This window comes from Clinocottus analis, unplaced genomic scaffold, assembly GCF_023055335.1.
Source record: "Clinocottus analis isolate CAN_PGR_092001 unplaced genomic scaffold, fCliAna1.0.p SCAF_6, whole genome shotgun sequence".
NCBI classification, from domain to species: domain Eukaryota; kingdom Metazoa; phylum Chordata; class Actinopteri; order Perciformes; family Cottidae; genus Clinocottus; species Clinocottus analis.
Window position 1 is genome coordinate 19,813,005 of NW_027176218.1, and position 14,376 is coordinate 19,827,380.

General features: G+C 43.5%; 1 protein-coding gene across 1 annotated transcript; it reads right to left on the reverse strand.

Moving 5' to 3' along the window:
- Nucleotides 1-6,551: 6,551 nt before the first annotated feature.
- On the reverse strand, nucleotides 6,552-13,762 carry map1lc3b (microtubule-associated protein 1 light chain 3 beta). The gene is made up of 4 exons (XM_068603364.1): nucleotides 13,559-13,762; nucleotides 10,342-10,397; nucleotides 8,959-9,065; nucleotides 6,552-8,644 (listed from the first exon to the last, which is right to left on the reverse strand). Exons 1-4 carry the CDS (start codon nucleotides 13,596-13,598, stop codon nucleotides 8,467-8,469), a joined length of 381 nt encoding a protein of 126 aa, XP_068459465.1. The 5' UTR covers nucleotides 13,599-13,762; the 3' UTR covers nucleotides 6,552-8,466.
- Between the last annotated feature and the right edge of the window lie 614 nt (nucleotides 13,763-14,376).

A 14,376-nucleotide genomic window follows, 5' to 3' on the forward strand; every position in this document is an offset into this window, starting at 1 on the left:
TTTCAGAGACTAGCTGGAACTCTGCCGCTCACGTTGGCTCTGGTGCAGCAGACAACCAGACAATCAAAATCTGCTGTTTTTGCAGCTAGAAATGAACCAAATATATATATTTTTTTGCATTTTATACTAACAAGAAATGTTGCAATATGTGCTCTGGGCAAAGGCAATCACAGTCCCACTTTAGAAGCGCCACAGCTAATTACAGTTCTCAAAAAGAAGCCTAACTACCACCTGCAATTGCATTTTGTCTTTTGCAGCTGCGAGCAGATTCCTGTGTTTCCTTTTGAGCATTGGCTTGTGGGAGTATTGTTTCCATCGACGGTGTAGTTTGTATGCACATCGGCGCTTTTGAGTTCGCCGCATTACTCGAAACTACACACTCTAAAGCTGCTTCAGGTTCAAGGTTTGTCATTCGAGTTTGGGGCATGCTTTCAGGAATAACGGTCATCAGTAACCGGGTTGATGGTGTTTATCATGTATAGGGGGGTGGGAATGACCTGATTTATCTGTGCTCGTGTCAACATTGTACCCTTGTAGTGATCCTAACCGAGATAATCCTCATGAGTGGCTTGTACACAGGTCCGTGCAAACAGCCTGTCGAACGGCTCCGGCTTCAAAAGTGAAATTCCTGTTCATGCTCTCAATGGATGTTTCAGAAAATCCTTTTAGACAGAAAGAAAGCCGACCGACTACGTGAGGAATCGGGACCAAAGAAACATTTCATTCGGAGTAACAGAAATAAGAATTGGGTGACGGGGTAAATAAAAGGGTACGAGGCCGTGTACACTGGCAACTCACCAAATACTTTGAGGCTAACTATGCTAAATCGAAGATGCATTGCTCGCTTCAGATTTTTTCAGGAACCTATGGTTTCTCTCAAAACAAGCTTGACCTTTGTTTCACAGTCTCGTAGCTCCTGTGTTGGTGTATCTGTGATGTTGACGACATTACGGCTGAAAATCAAAGATGCGTGGGACTTCTAGTAGAGCAATGTTTGGATGACGATCTCCGCGGTAAATAGATGAACACGGCGGAGGTTTTTAAAATCTAGTTTCAAAGAGTCAGAAGACGCCCGATGCACCATGGTGAGAACACGCTTGATGGAAACGTAGACAAGAAAAACTCCACAGGGAACGTTGTTTTGAAAAGGAACTGAGTGATTCTCACTTCCCCCCCAGACCCCACCCCACCAAAAGGACGAACTGCATCACGGACGTGGCGTATCGGACCTTTGTGCTGAGGCACAGTCTTCATCGAAGTGTCCGTGTGGTCGGGTCAGACTCGGGGACTGCAGTCGCCCTTCAGCAGCCGAGTGATTCATTCATGTGTTCAACGGAGCCCAGGGGCTAAATCCAGCACCTTTGGGTGATCTGCAGCCTCTCTACCTCTGAGCCAACACGCCCACAGCAACATGGCCTCCAGTGCCGAAGGCTGATCCTCTATATATACCCCCGAGACGATCGGAGCGCACGCCAAACAGTTTCAGACACTTTCTCTCGTCGGTTCAGAATGACTTTGAGTCGTTCAGGTCGCGCCCGTGTTGGATGTCTCAAAAGTTCCCGTTTGTTTCCCCATTTACACCCGATGGCGTTTTCTTTTCCCCATGTTGTCGATGCAAGTGAACTGAAGGTTGAAGGGGAACGTCGATCCTGAACTCGATCTGACTCCCGGTGAGGGGGCGGATCCGACTCTTTTTGTCGCTGTAATTAACTCAGCATGTACAGTCTTTTATGCAAAACACAGTTCAGGACTGTTCAAATTGGAAAGAGTCTTGATAAGTGTGAAAATGTTTCTCTCTCTTGAGTGAGTCCCTGGGCAGGACCCAGCGTTTATAGACACGAGGGCAGCGGCCCTTAAGATGGCGCTCGTATCTGTGCCCCTGGAGGGCACCGCAGGCACGGGATGCTTATTTAAAATGGCAAATACTGAACATTCAGTCTGTAGAAAAAATGTCTATCTGTTGTTCAAACTAATGCGTTTGTGTTGTGTCATGAATTGACGCTTTTGTTAAGCCCCGCCCACCAAATGTCAGACGGGCCAATCGAAGCGCAGAATCGGCCATTTTACACACACACACACACACACACACACACACACACGTTTCTAAAACGTTACGTTTCTATCTAAAAACTTGTGGAGCCAACATTAGCATAGCACGTTAGCGCTTCATTAACTAAGTTTATCCCTTCTGGAGCAGAGCAGCAGCAGGGGGGCGGGGCTTAATCAAGGGGTCATTGTGTCAGAAATAGAGGGCAGGAATGAGTCAGCATTTATTTTGAATGGGTTCTTGATTAGATGCCTGAAATAAGGTCTGTGGGGAACACAAACTTAACAGTTTGTTCAATTCAATACAAAACATTCATGCCATTCAAAAAGGCAATTGCTAACGAGTTGCTAAATGAGACTACAAAACGTCATCCCGCCATGTCCTCTGACTGTCGTGTGACCGTTTGGAGCCTCATACCAAAACCCTAAAAGTGGTCTACATTTGTGACATTACCTTGCGAAACCAAACTTCTAAATGTCATGTTATTGTTTGCCCCAGAGCTTATTTTCTGGAAGAATCCGAGATCCAATGGGGTAAAATCCCATTGGCTTTGTTCAGGGAACCAGTGTGGCCTTCAAAAATAAGTCATCTCTGATGCTTTTTATTCATTTAGCAGTTTCCTTAAACCAGACGTGAGTCTAAATCTGCAAAAAAGCTCAACTGTGCCTGGTTAACTGATCCTCCAGCATGTTCATCAAGTAAAAGTGCTTTTGGAATATTTGTGTGCAAATGTTTGAACGCCGTTCATTTGTAGGTCTGATTTTTTTTCATTACGTAATTACATACCTTGTTTTATCTGAACCTTGAGGTGAGTAATAAAATATGTTCAGATTCTGTCTTTTATCACAATGTGTATATGCTCAATTTATTAAGTAAAAGATAATATTCACCATTTAAAAAAAACTCAAAACGCATATCAATGATCCCTTTTTCACAGCAGACCTTTTGAAGCAGGACCCTGAAGCTGCCATTCACTGTATGATATATACATTATATTATTATTATGAGTCAAAAGACTGTACTGACCCGATGGAGTGATGGCCCGCACAGCGCTCAGACTTTTTGTCCGTTTTGATTCTGACTTTCAACGGCGTTGAAACACGTAGGCAACAGTGACCCCCAGCATGCACGTGGGTATGGCCGTGCAAGTGAGTGTCTTGTTCCATTAATAGATGTGTGAACGCGATAAAGAGAGAAGTGTACGTGTGTGTGGGTGTGGGTGTGTGTGTGTGTGTGTGTGCAATCATTAGGGCCCGAGCACTGACTACGTCAGAGCAAAGGACCTTTTGAAATTCAAATGTTTATTATTATTCTGATTTGCTGGCTTTGCATGGACAAAAGAGGTGCTTGGACAAAACATGCACCATTCAAAATTTCCACACCTCTCTGAATTGGCGAAAATGCCAAATCTGATTGGGATGTCAGAAAAAAATCGAAAAAAATCAGCTCGCTAGCGCCCCCTTTGGATGTAAAAGCTATCCATTTTTTCCAACTATCACCGATTGACTTGAAATTTGGCACACATGTCCGGGTGGATGTACTCTACAAGAAACAGATTGAGACGCTTAAGCTCCGCCTACTAAGATTTTCCGCCATTTTGAATTATTACTACTTTCATGATAATTTGTCACAACAAATACACCTTCTTGTTTGGAGACTCATCAGGACCAACTTGTGTTGCTTCCTGGTGAAGGTGGAACTTGGCCATGTGATCACTCGATGACGACGTGTTCAAGAGCTATTATGGATTGACATGGAAAATAAGCATTATGAAGATAATACAACATAATCCATTTTAACACAAATATTGGAGCCATTCCACAGTCATGCTAAAAAAACGTGCACATGAAGGAAAGCAGATGGCTCCATACCCAAAGAAACAGCACAAGGAGGTTGAAGTCAAGCAGCCTCCTCTTCGTGGCCATAGACAGACGGTAACCACGTCCACGTGCCATCTTCAACAGTATTTCATGACAGATGATTTCATAGTGTAAATTAATGGCTTCTCATATTTCTCACAAAGGAACGGTGCTGACGACACAGCAGCCCTTGATGACTTGGACGACCTCTCTGAGGGTGAGGACTCCACGAGCATCCTCCTCGCCCACTCCAGGTTCATGTACCGATTCCACGGCGCCAAAGATGGCAAAGACGAGGACGCCGCTCACAACGATGGCTACATGGTCTTTGTCGACCACCCCGCCGCCGGCAAAGACGGCAAAGACCCGGCGCTGCCTGATGATTAGGTTTCCCACAACAAAAATGAGTAGTCCCAATCCTTTTGGATTCAAACACATGTAGAGGAGTAAAACATATGTTTTCCAGTAGAAGTATGAAGTAGCATGAAAGTAAAAAACCAAAGTACAAGTACCTCAAACTTCTACTTCTATGAAGTACAGGTGTATTCTTTAAAACTGCACGTCTTGTGTATGCTTAATGTGTCTGTTTAGTTTGTTTATTGTTTCACCAGAAGACATCGGCCATGAGTTCGATGTCTGGATCTCTGTTCTACAAAACATTATATAACACATTCATATTCAACAGTTACATTCAATCCAATAATGTGGCTTTCAAAAAGGAACAATAAATGTTTGTTTTTTCATTTTGACTTTATTTAGCTTTAACACACTTTGTCTTGCGTTAACTCACTTTGTCTAACACACTTTGACTTGTTTTAACTCACTTTGTCTTGTTTTAACTCACTTTGTCTTGTTTTAACTCACTTTGTCTTGTTTTTACACACTTTGTCTTGTTTTAACGCACTTTGTCTTGTTTTAACACACTTTGTCTTGTTTTAACACACTTCGGCTCGCCGTTCTCGGCCGGGTGAGCCAGCGACCTGCAGGCGTCCCCGCCGTGCTGTGGAGCGAGGGCCCGCTCACAGCTGCTCGCAGTTTTAATTTGTTTTAATTTTTCATGATTAATTTCATGACCTACTGCAAACTTTCTTTAACGGCTTTGTGACAATAATTGCGTGAAGTGCCATATTTTGCTTCATATTTTTAATTGTACCAAAACAATACTGACATTATTTGAAAGCTATTAGAAACTCAACCGTGTGTTTCAGGGTCAATCTGACTGGAAATGACAGCAAGGCGCATATTATGAAACCAGATTGTATCATAATGATGTGCGGATGGGTCTTTTGCATTATGAAGGCATCATTCAGGCAGATTTCATGAACTATTTGATGGATGATAGCTCATCCAGTCCTTTATGGAAAAGTCAACCCCATATGATGCAGTTTACAATCCTCATGAATGAAATCATTTTGAGACATAAACAAACTTTCAGTGACTTGTTAGGAGCTGCAATCACTTCTTGGAAAGTGGAAAACTGCATTTCATGAAGTCGCCACGCCTCCTATGAGGAATTTGAGTTATATTGTCCATATGTATCATGACATAAGACCAAAACATGGACGGTACAAGCCACCGGCGAGCTGCTACACCGGTACTTACCTTATTGACCCCCCATATCTATACTCCAGTGTATTTATTAATACAGCATCAGGCCCATCATCAGTACTGCTAGTGATCCACGTGCACTTCACCCTTTAACATTTGTCTTACAAGGTTGGCTGCAACAGCCTCTGAGTTGCTCTATCGGAGTGTGTATAGTACAACAGGATCAGTCTGCAACAATAAAACACAAATATTAAACAAAGCAAAGTCATACTAATGTGTTCATTAAAAAAAACGGCATCCCTCTCTGAGTTTCCAACACCAAATTGCCATTTCTGTAGTATTCATTCCGAATCCCATTGCCGTCGGCCTCCCTCGCCCTCTCGTCAATACATTTGATATAAACATTTCAATATTTTCAATTATATTACAATGTGCACATTCCTGTGCATTTACTTTTCCTATTAGAAAGTGTCTTACTTAAAGTTGTGTGATCAAAACCTGAATCATTTTAGAACTTCCCACTTCTCCTCATGAGTCTGCTATGAATCCAAAAATTGTTCAGCAGATCTGTGTTTAAATTAAAGTCCGATCTTGAAACTTTACCAGCGGACTGGAAGACTTCAAAGGATCCGGTGGAGATTACAGTGTTTGTTTTGTCACGGATAAAAACAAACATTCTCATCCGCAGCAAATGACAGGGCAACAGTGGAAAAGACTTGTGTTTACACAAGATTAGATGTTTCAGAATGCTACAAAATACAGAAACGAGCCTTTATTTTGGTACATTGTTAGCAAGCTAAAAAAAAAGTGGTGACCTTTGTTTTGACACAGACGTAAGCCTTTTTTTTTTACATCGTTTTATATTATAAAATGGCGAGGCTGTTTTTCCTACTTTGCTTGAGTTTTGTCTCTTTGCACGTGTTATTATAATTTGCAGTGTGTCGAGATGCCAGGACCACTGGATGCGTTCCCCATTGACAGCGCGTACCTTTATACGTAAAACAGACAAAAAATGTAAAGAACGGAAATAACAAATGTGTCGAGACATTTATTTTTGTAACAACACACTCGTTTCAGGTCACAGCGTGTGATATTTGTATATGACATGAACACACGACATGTCTCTGCTGTGACATCCTATTTTTTTCTCCGTGACTTCTGTACCAGGGAAACATTCAGTCTTTCCCTCTGAGGTGTAAATGTGTGAGACAAATGATATCTGGAAACTGCACGGGACACCATGTGATAGGATGTGGCATTATGATGATGCCAGATACAAAACAATAATATGAAATCAGTTTGGATGGTTGGGACCGCTTTTGGACAACGAGCATGTCGATGAAAGCGTTTACAGGTAGAAAAACACAGGCACCCCACAGCTGATCCTTTTTTTTCTTCCTTTTATTGTTTACAAAATACCAACATAAATACATAAAAAGAGGCTGTGTGATATTGCTGTGTGTGTGTATGAGTGTGTGTGTGTGTGTGTGTGTGTGTGTGAGAAACAGAGGAGCAGGCAGAAAAGAGCACGGAAACAAACGCTCCACCCCTCCGTAACAAACAGTGTCTGTATGTAGACAGCGAAGAAGAGGATGGACATGTTGTACGTAATGAAATAAAAATCACATAAAATCAAAAGAACCAAAATGATAAAATACCGCGATATATAAAAGCAGCTAAACCTCAATCTGTGAAGAAGATGGTGAGGAGGAGGAGGAGGAGGAGGGGAAGCACAGCGCAGCACGAAGGACCATCTATAGACAGACAGGATATTCTAGTTTTTTGTTGGTTTTTAGAGTGCAGCCCTTAAAAACCCACTGGGCAGGTGTTCGCTCCCCAGAGAGAAAGTGCTTGTTGAATTTCAGCGGACTGAAACTGAACAAGCGTGGCGGCTCTGGGAATCGGCCCTGTGGCTCAAAAGGAAGAACACAGCCGTGCTCATCAACCTGCCTCAGCGGCACCATTTTGTCTGACAGTCCTCCGCTCCTTGATCACCTCCATAAATACTTGTGACGGAGGTTGTAAAAAAAAAAAAAAACACCTCATCATCATCTTCATCCTCCATTCACACATGCAATCAGACCGTGCTCCTGTAGTGTGTCCCAAAGTCAACTTGGTTACACTCCCATTGGAACCCTTTATATATTCAAGCTGTCAATAATATCTGTACACCAAGGCATTTATTTTTTTTCTAATTTTTCTTGTTGCAAACTACAATCAACCGTTTCCAAAGCAAAAGCACCCTCCTCACTCTCAACATAGTTTTGTTACAGTAAAGATGCTTTAGGATAAAAGGCGGGGGAGGGATTAAAAACACCAAAAGACCATTGAGAGAATGGGATGAGACGCATTGATTAACAGGAATCTTCTCTACTTGGTTTAGCAGGTATATCTTGCAAAAGTACTCCGATCCAAACTGCAAATCTCAGAGCTAGACCTTCTCACTGCAATAAAAATGCCCCCCTTAAAAACACGGGAACCCAGAAACCCTCACCGTTCTCTAGTGCCCGCCTCCGAAAAACCTTCAGATTAAGGTTGGCTTTGTTCAGAGGCTAATGTATATATATATCAGGTGGTGGAGCCTCACCACTTCAATGCTATATCACTACCTGAAATGTGTATATACATTAACGTAAATACAGCCGAGGAGACACGGAACCACAACACTGAAAATAACGTCTGCCACGACAGCCGGACATGATCCGCCCGAGAGGAAAGAAGCAGAGACACGCACACGCTGAAAGACTCTATTGGCCCGAGTCCGGTTTGGGGATTTCTCTACTTGAAACTATTCTCTGTATGCTATTCGGGGAGTGTGGCGGTGCACTGCGGTCACAACTAAGATCACGACCTGAACCAACGCCAAGTCACCGAACGCCGATTTTAGATTAAGCCGGATGTGTTTTTTAGTTCTTACAGTCGAGATTAATAGGTGTGTGGCAAGAGACATGGAGGGGGCTAAAAACTACAATTGTTCAATGGCCTGCGAGGTGGGGGAAGAAGGGAGGCGGTTCACTGGGCGGCCGGGGCGGAGCCAAAGGTCTCCTGGGAGGCGTACACCATGTAGAGGAAGCCATCTTGGTCCCGCTCGCGTTCATAGACCTCAGAGATGGCGGCCGACACCGACACCATGCTGTGGCCGTTGGCCAGCAGGAAGAACGCCTGGTTGGAGTTGAGCTGGAGGCGCCTCCTGTTGGTGAGACATTGGCATGACAGAGTCAGCAAGGGAGGAGAGGACAGGAGGGGATAGGAATAAGGGGGAAAGAGGGGTGGTAGCAGAGGAAAATATAGGAGGGCATAAAGAAAGGAGAGGAAGAGAGGGTGTAACAATTGGGGATGAAGTGATAGGGAAGGAAAGGAGAGGGGAGAGTAAAGGAAAGGAAAGGCAAATATAGGAAAGGAGAAGACGGGAGGTGCTAGGAGAAAAGGGGAAAGCAACGATAATGAGAGGAGAGTAAAAGGAATGGGATAGGAAAGGAGAGGAAGAGAGGACTTCAGGTTTACCTGATGATCTTGATGAGCTCACTCATGTTGACGTGGTCTGGCACCAGGAACTTGGTCTTGTCCAAGATGGGAAGCTGCTTTTCTCCTTTGTACCTCTCAATGATTACCTACGGAACACACACACACACACACACACACACACACACACACACACACACACACACACACACACACACACACACACACACACACACACACACACACACACACACACACACACACACACACACACACACACACACACAATGACTCCTTCCCTTCTGAAAGGTGAAATTCTATGAAGAGAGTACATGAAAACTTTTATTCAGTGAGATATTTAATGAAGTAAAGATGTGTTTTATTCAGTGAGATATTTAATGAAGTAAAGATGTGTTTTATTCAGTGAGATATTTAATGAAGTAAAGATGTGTTTTAGTCAAGCCTTTAAACTGCCAGTACACAGACTACTCTGACATGTACGAATTACACTCCTAATTACTCTAACCTGGCTGCCACTGAGCCACAGTCCTCTGACTGTACGAATTCATACATTTGAAAACACTCAACTTATCCGAGCCATCTGATGTCACACCTACTAATGAGCGTGTTTATGCTTCCTTAGGACGTTACCTACTGTTCGGAAGAGAAATTATACATCATGGTAGTGATATCATATACACTGAATACATTTTCTGGAAGTTCATTAAAGAGAATAAATGAATTATAGATATAGAAACAGTGAAACATGTCCAAAGATATGTTTTATAGAGATGCACGAGGGACAAAACACACACTTTCTGAGCTCTCGTCAGTATTTCAGGCAGCTTTCTGAACAGTACCCCTAACCTCAATCGACCACACACAGACTCCACTGTGGCGTTACAGCGACACAGCGCATCCGCCTCTTTTGTCAACACTTAGCATGACATGATCAGCAGATGGAAGGCTGTGGTGATACTCTATCTCCATCTCAAAACGATAAAACAAGCAGGTGAAACACGAGGTGTGCGTTTGTTTTTTTTGGGGTTGCTAGGAGAGCCTGGACACCTGATTCATTGGCAGCCACTGTCACAAGCATTTCTCACGAGAAAATAAACTAATCAACAACTCTGTGTCAAATAAATATTGACCATGGAGGCAAAAACAAAAACAACCTCCAACCACAAGTCCCCAAGCAGAGAGAGCCTTGCAGCAATGCGACGCATGACATTTAAACGTGTGGAGAGTTCAGCGCACAACCGGAAAACATGTGGCAACACTTCCTGCAGCAGTACGTCTGCCTCGTGGTCTCTTACCCGCTCCAACTCATGCCCTGACGGTTGCTTCTTTTTTTTCTTTCTCCCTTCCTCAAAAAATGTGTTTTGTTCCTTCGGTGTTCAGCCGATCACCGGCTCGCAAACTCACCGGTATCTTGTTGGGGTGCTGCTCTCGGATCAGTCGGACATCTTCTACTCTCTGCTCTGTGGGGCGGGAATACAAGACTAGGTTAGTGTCTGCAGGGCAGAGGTCAGCAGGTCGGGACGGAGAATCACACACAGGCAGGTTTCACCAGAACACCTGAGGCACTCCTCCATGCACCGTCCTCCAGTCAGCCCTCAGTGTAAAGTAGGATTTGCTATGTCTCATACCAGTATTGTACTGAGATACACCAACAAATGTGACAGCTGTAGTTGGTCTCACTCTATTATTATTGTTTTTACGAGATCTACTTTGAAACATAATCAGATTTTTTTTAAAATAATAATTGTAATGTGCTTACATTCTATGAGCTTAACATCATGCTGGGTATACACATCTGGGGAAAGATGATTAATGCGCTCTAATTGTCAACATAATGAGCTTTCCTAATTAAAAAAAAAGAGAAAAATGACTCATTTTGTAACTGCATTCTTTTCACAGTGATTACCAGACTTCTGGACCAAAATGATCATTTTTGACTCAATTGATCCCATGTGCGTACAAGTAGACATCTCCACTCCCAGTGTGTCAGATGTGATACGAGAAGGTGTCATTTATATTGTGGATTATATTGTAGAACCCCTGATGCAATGTTAACGTATATATATATATATATATATATATATATATATATATATATATATATATATATATATATATATATATATATTCACAAAAGGACCTTGGTAAAGCCTAGACAACTAATACCATGCTACAAGTGGGAGGAGCCTCAGCTGCAGAAGGGCCCTTTGCCCTTTGAACACTTAACATTTCCCTCCCCCGCGACAACTCAAAGGGTCAGCTCGATTGGATGGACCACTTAGTCGTTGATGACCTATGGCAGCGCAGGTCCCGCCTTTCTTGAGGTTAAGCCCCATTCAGAGTGATTTGGAACTGGCCTGCTGCACTTTGTCCTGACACCATCGGCGTCAGTACGTCTTGTGGTCAAAATGGAACCCGTCAACAAACTTTAGGGTTTGGGACTCTGAATGTTGTTGGGTTTTGTAGAATTGTAAGAGTTTGGGTTGTACAAATTGAGTGTGTATGTGTATAAAAGAAATGTTTAAAATGCAACAGAGGGATATGATAATTATTAAGGGATATTATTATAAAGGATATGCAATTGTATGCATAAGAAGGTCACTGGATGTTTTTCCTTACTCTATAATGATTCAGGGACACATAGAATATATTGAAACAAAATGGATATAGTGTTGATCAGGTCACATGGAGTCTGTACTGGAGAGTGAAGAGCTCATTTACACACAGATCGGGGGTTGAGTGTTTGCAGGAGAGCATTTGGTTTTAGGAACAAAGGGGACTGGACCACCTGTGGTCCGGGGAATCTTCCTCTGTTCTTATCAGGGACAGGAGGGGGATTCAATTTGCATTTGAACTGCTGCAGAGGTGGAGAGCCTTTACATGCAATGAGCCCAATGGCTGGAATGTCTAAACCAGATTGTAGATGCCTGTGCGGGGGTTCTTCTGAGTGGAAGCAAGACAGTAACGGTCTGTGGAGCGGACGCTTGAGACCCTCAGCTGAGAAATTAAACTGTTATATTATAACTCACTGATTTTTTTAACAATGTCAACAAAACCGTTGGTAGAAACCAAGCACTACTTTCAGAGAAGCTGTCAGAGTCAGTCGACGCTGTGAAGTTAGTAGTTTCCAGTCTTGTGACCTAGCACGAACAAAAAAAAAAGTTTGGATATCGAATTCAGCCGATTGACAAATGTTTATCTTCCCATTTTCGTGCTAACATTGAAAGGGAAAAAAATATGCAGGGCATTGTTCCATGATGTTTATATCTGGCCTGGGATGAGTTCCCCACCCGGGAACAGGGAGGCGCTGCGTGCGTTAGCGCGTCTCTACTGGCGACGCCAAGCGACTAAACAGCCTTTGACTCATCAGTGTTCGGTCAAATAAAAGAGGAAGGGGGATGGGGCACAAAATGGGAAGCACTTGGTGTAAAGGCCTGTGGGGGTTTTTCCACAGTTTCTGTCATAAGTCAGAAACTGGGAATGAGTCAGCACCCGACTGGCACGACGGCTGGAAGACTTACAGAGTCGTCCTGTGACCGCTTATACAGATGTGCAACTTGAACCTTTTACACAACTGTGAACACGGAAAACATTAAAAGTGCATCTGCCTGCCTGCGGGCCCTGACATACATTCATGTTTCAGGCCATAACAAACAGTTAGCGGTCTGCACATGACATAATGTGTCTCTTTGCTGTCTGGCCCTCACGTGCCCTGGATTGTGCAAGTGCTCTGTCCAAGAACGTGACGTCAGACAGGAAGTCGGTCACTTTGAGTCATGCTGGGAATTATTGCTGAGGTTCAAGATGTGCAAATAGCATCAGCTAATTTATAAGTATGCGGAAGTCACCTTAGATTCTCTCATGTACTAAATGATAGGAAAAGCACCACAAAGTAAGTCAGAGAAAGGATTAACTTAAAGTTGCGTTTGAAATAAATAAAACTGGTGCACGCGTCGTCTCTGGCTCTTCGACGAGGGAATCGGAAATTAAACTAAACTCCGCACCGAGGCCGCGGCCTGCGCTCCGACTGGAGACACAAAAGCCCAACTACACTACCGTTCCATCGCATCCCCTCTTTTTCTTTTCTTTTTTTGACCTCCCCCTTTCTGTTTCTCTCTCTCTCTCCTCCCCCACAAACAGTCCCATCCCCCAATCCTGCAGCTCCTCTCTCTGCCCTGCGTTTCGACACCACTTTGTTTTTCTCTTGCAGCTCGGATGCAAATAAACTCAACACGCGACGCGCGCGGGCACAGACACACACAGACACACACAAACAGCCTCTCGTGCTAGTATAATCTAAACATGTACACCACCGAGAAAAACTAATGCGTCTCCTCTTCTGTTAGATAAGTTGACCCGGGCTCAGGCCTGCGGGCAGGGTGTCTTTGTTTTACTCCAGCAGGCTGCCCGGTGCTCAAACTAACTGTGTAAACTCCGCCAGCGAAATGACGTGACCGAGATAACGACTCGCGGGCCCGTGCGGCGGTGGAAGCTACACGGACGACGTAGTTCAGCCTCGTACAGGTACGAGTGGAGGAGTGCGCGCGACAGCTGCACGCGCAGAGCTTTAACAGCAGCTGTGCTTCTCAGAAACAGTGAAACAAGCTGCGACGGCACTTACCGAAGGTCCTTCTTTGTTTGAAGGTTTTTTCTGAAGGCATATTGCGTCAAAGTCGACGAGTTGGCAGCGGAGGTGCTGAAACGAAGAGGAACTAGCGAAGCTCCGAACGAGTCGGTAGAAAACTGCAACTGAAGGACAGTCGTTTAGTTCAGCGCTGGGTCGACGCGACTGCTTCCTTCCTGCTGCTGTGTTGTTATCTGGACGAGCTCGAGCAAGCAAAACAAACCTGTCAGCTGATCTCTGACGTCATGCCTCTCTCTCTCTCTCTCTCTCTCTCTCTCTCTCTCTCTCTCTCTCTCTCTCTCTCTCTCTCTCTCTCTCTCTCTTCAATTCAGTCAAAGACAAAGTAAATGTATATATAAGTTTTTTAAATATACTCTATATGCACAATATAATATACAGGAATCAGAACAAGTATTTGTATATACTATGTATCTGTATCTGTTTACAATATTAAAATGACAGAAAAATAAATATATACTTCTATATATATATATATATATATATATATATATATATATATATATATATATATATATATATATATATATATATCCTTGGGGACTTTAACAAAGGAAACCTCAGTCACAAACTCCTTAAACATATACAATTTAATAAATGCCCTCCTAGAGAAGACAGCATTCCACACAACAATCATCAGGTCCTATCACGCCGTCTCCCTCGTGCTGCACTGGGAAACTCTGATCACACCATCGTCCATCTGATTCCCTCGTACAGACAGAAACTAAACTCTGCAAACCTGTGGTGAGAAAGTTCAAGAAGGGGACCAGTGAGGCTGTGGAGGATCTTTGGGCCTG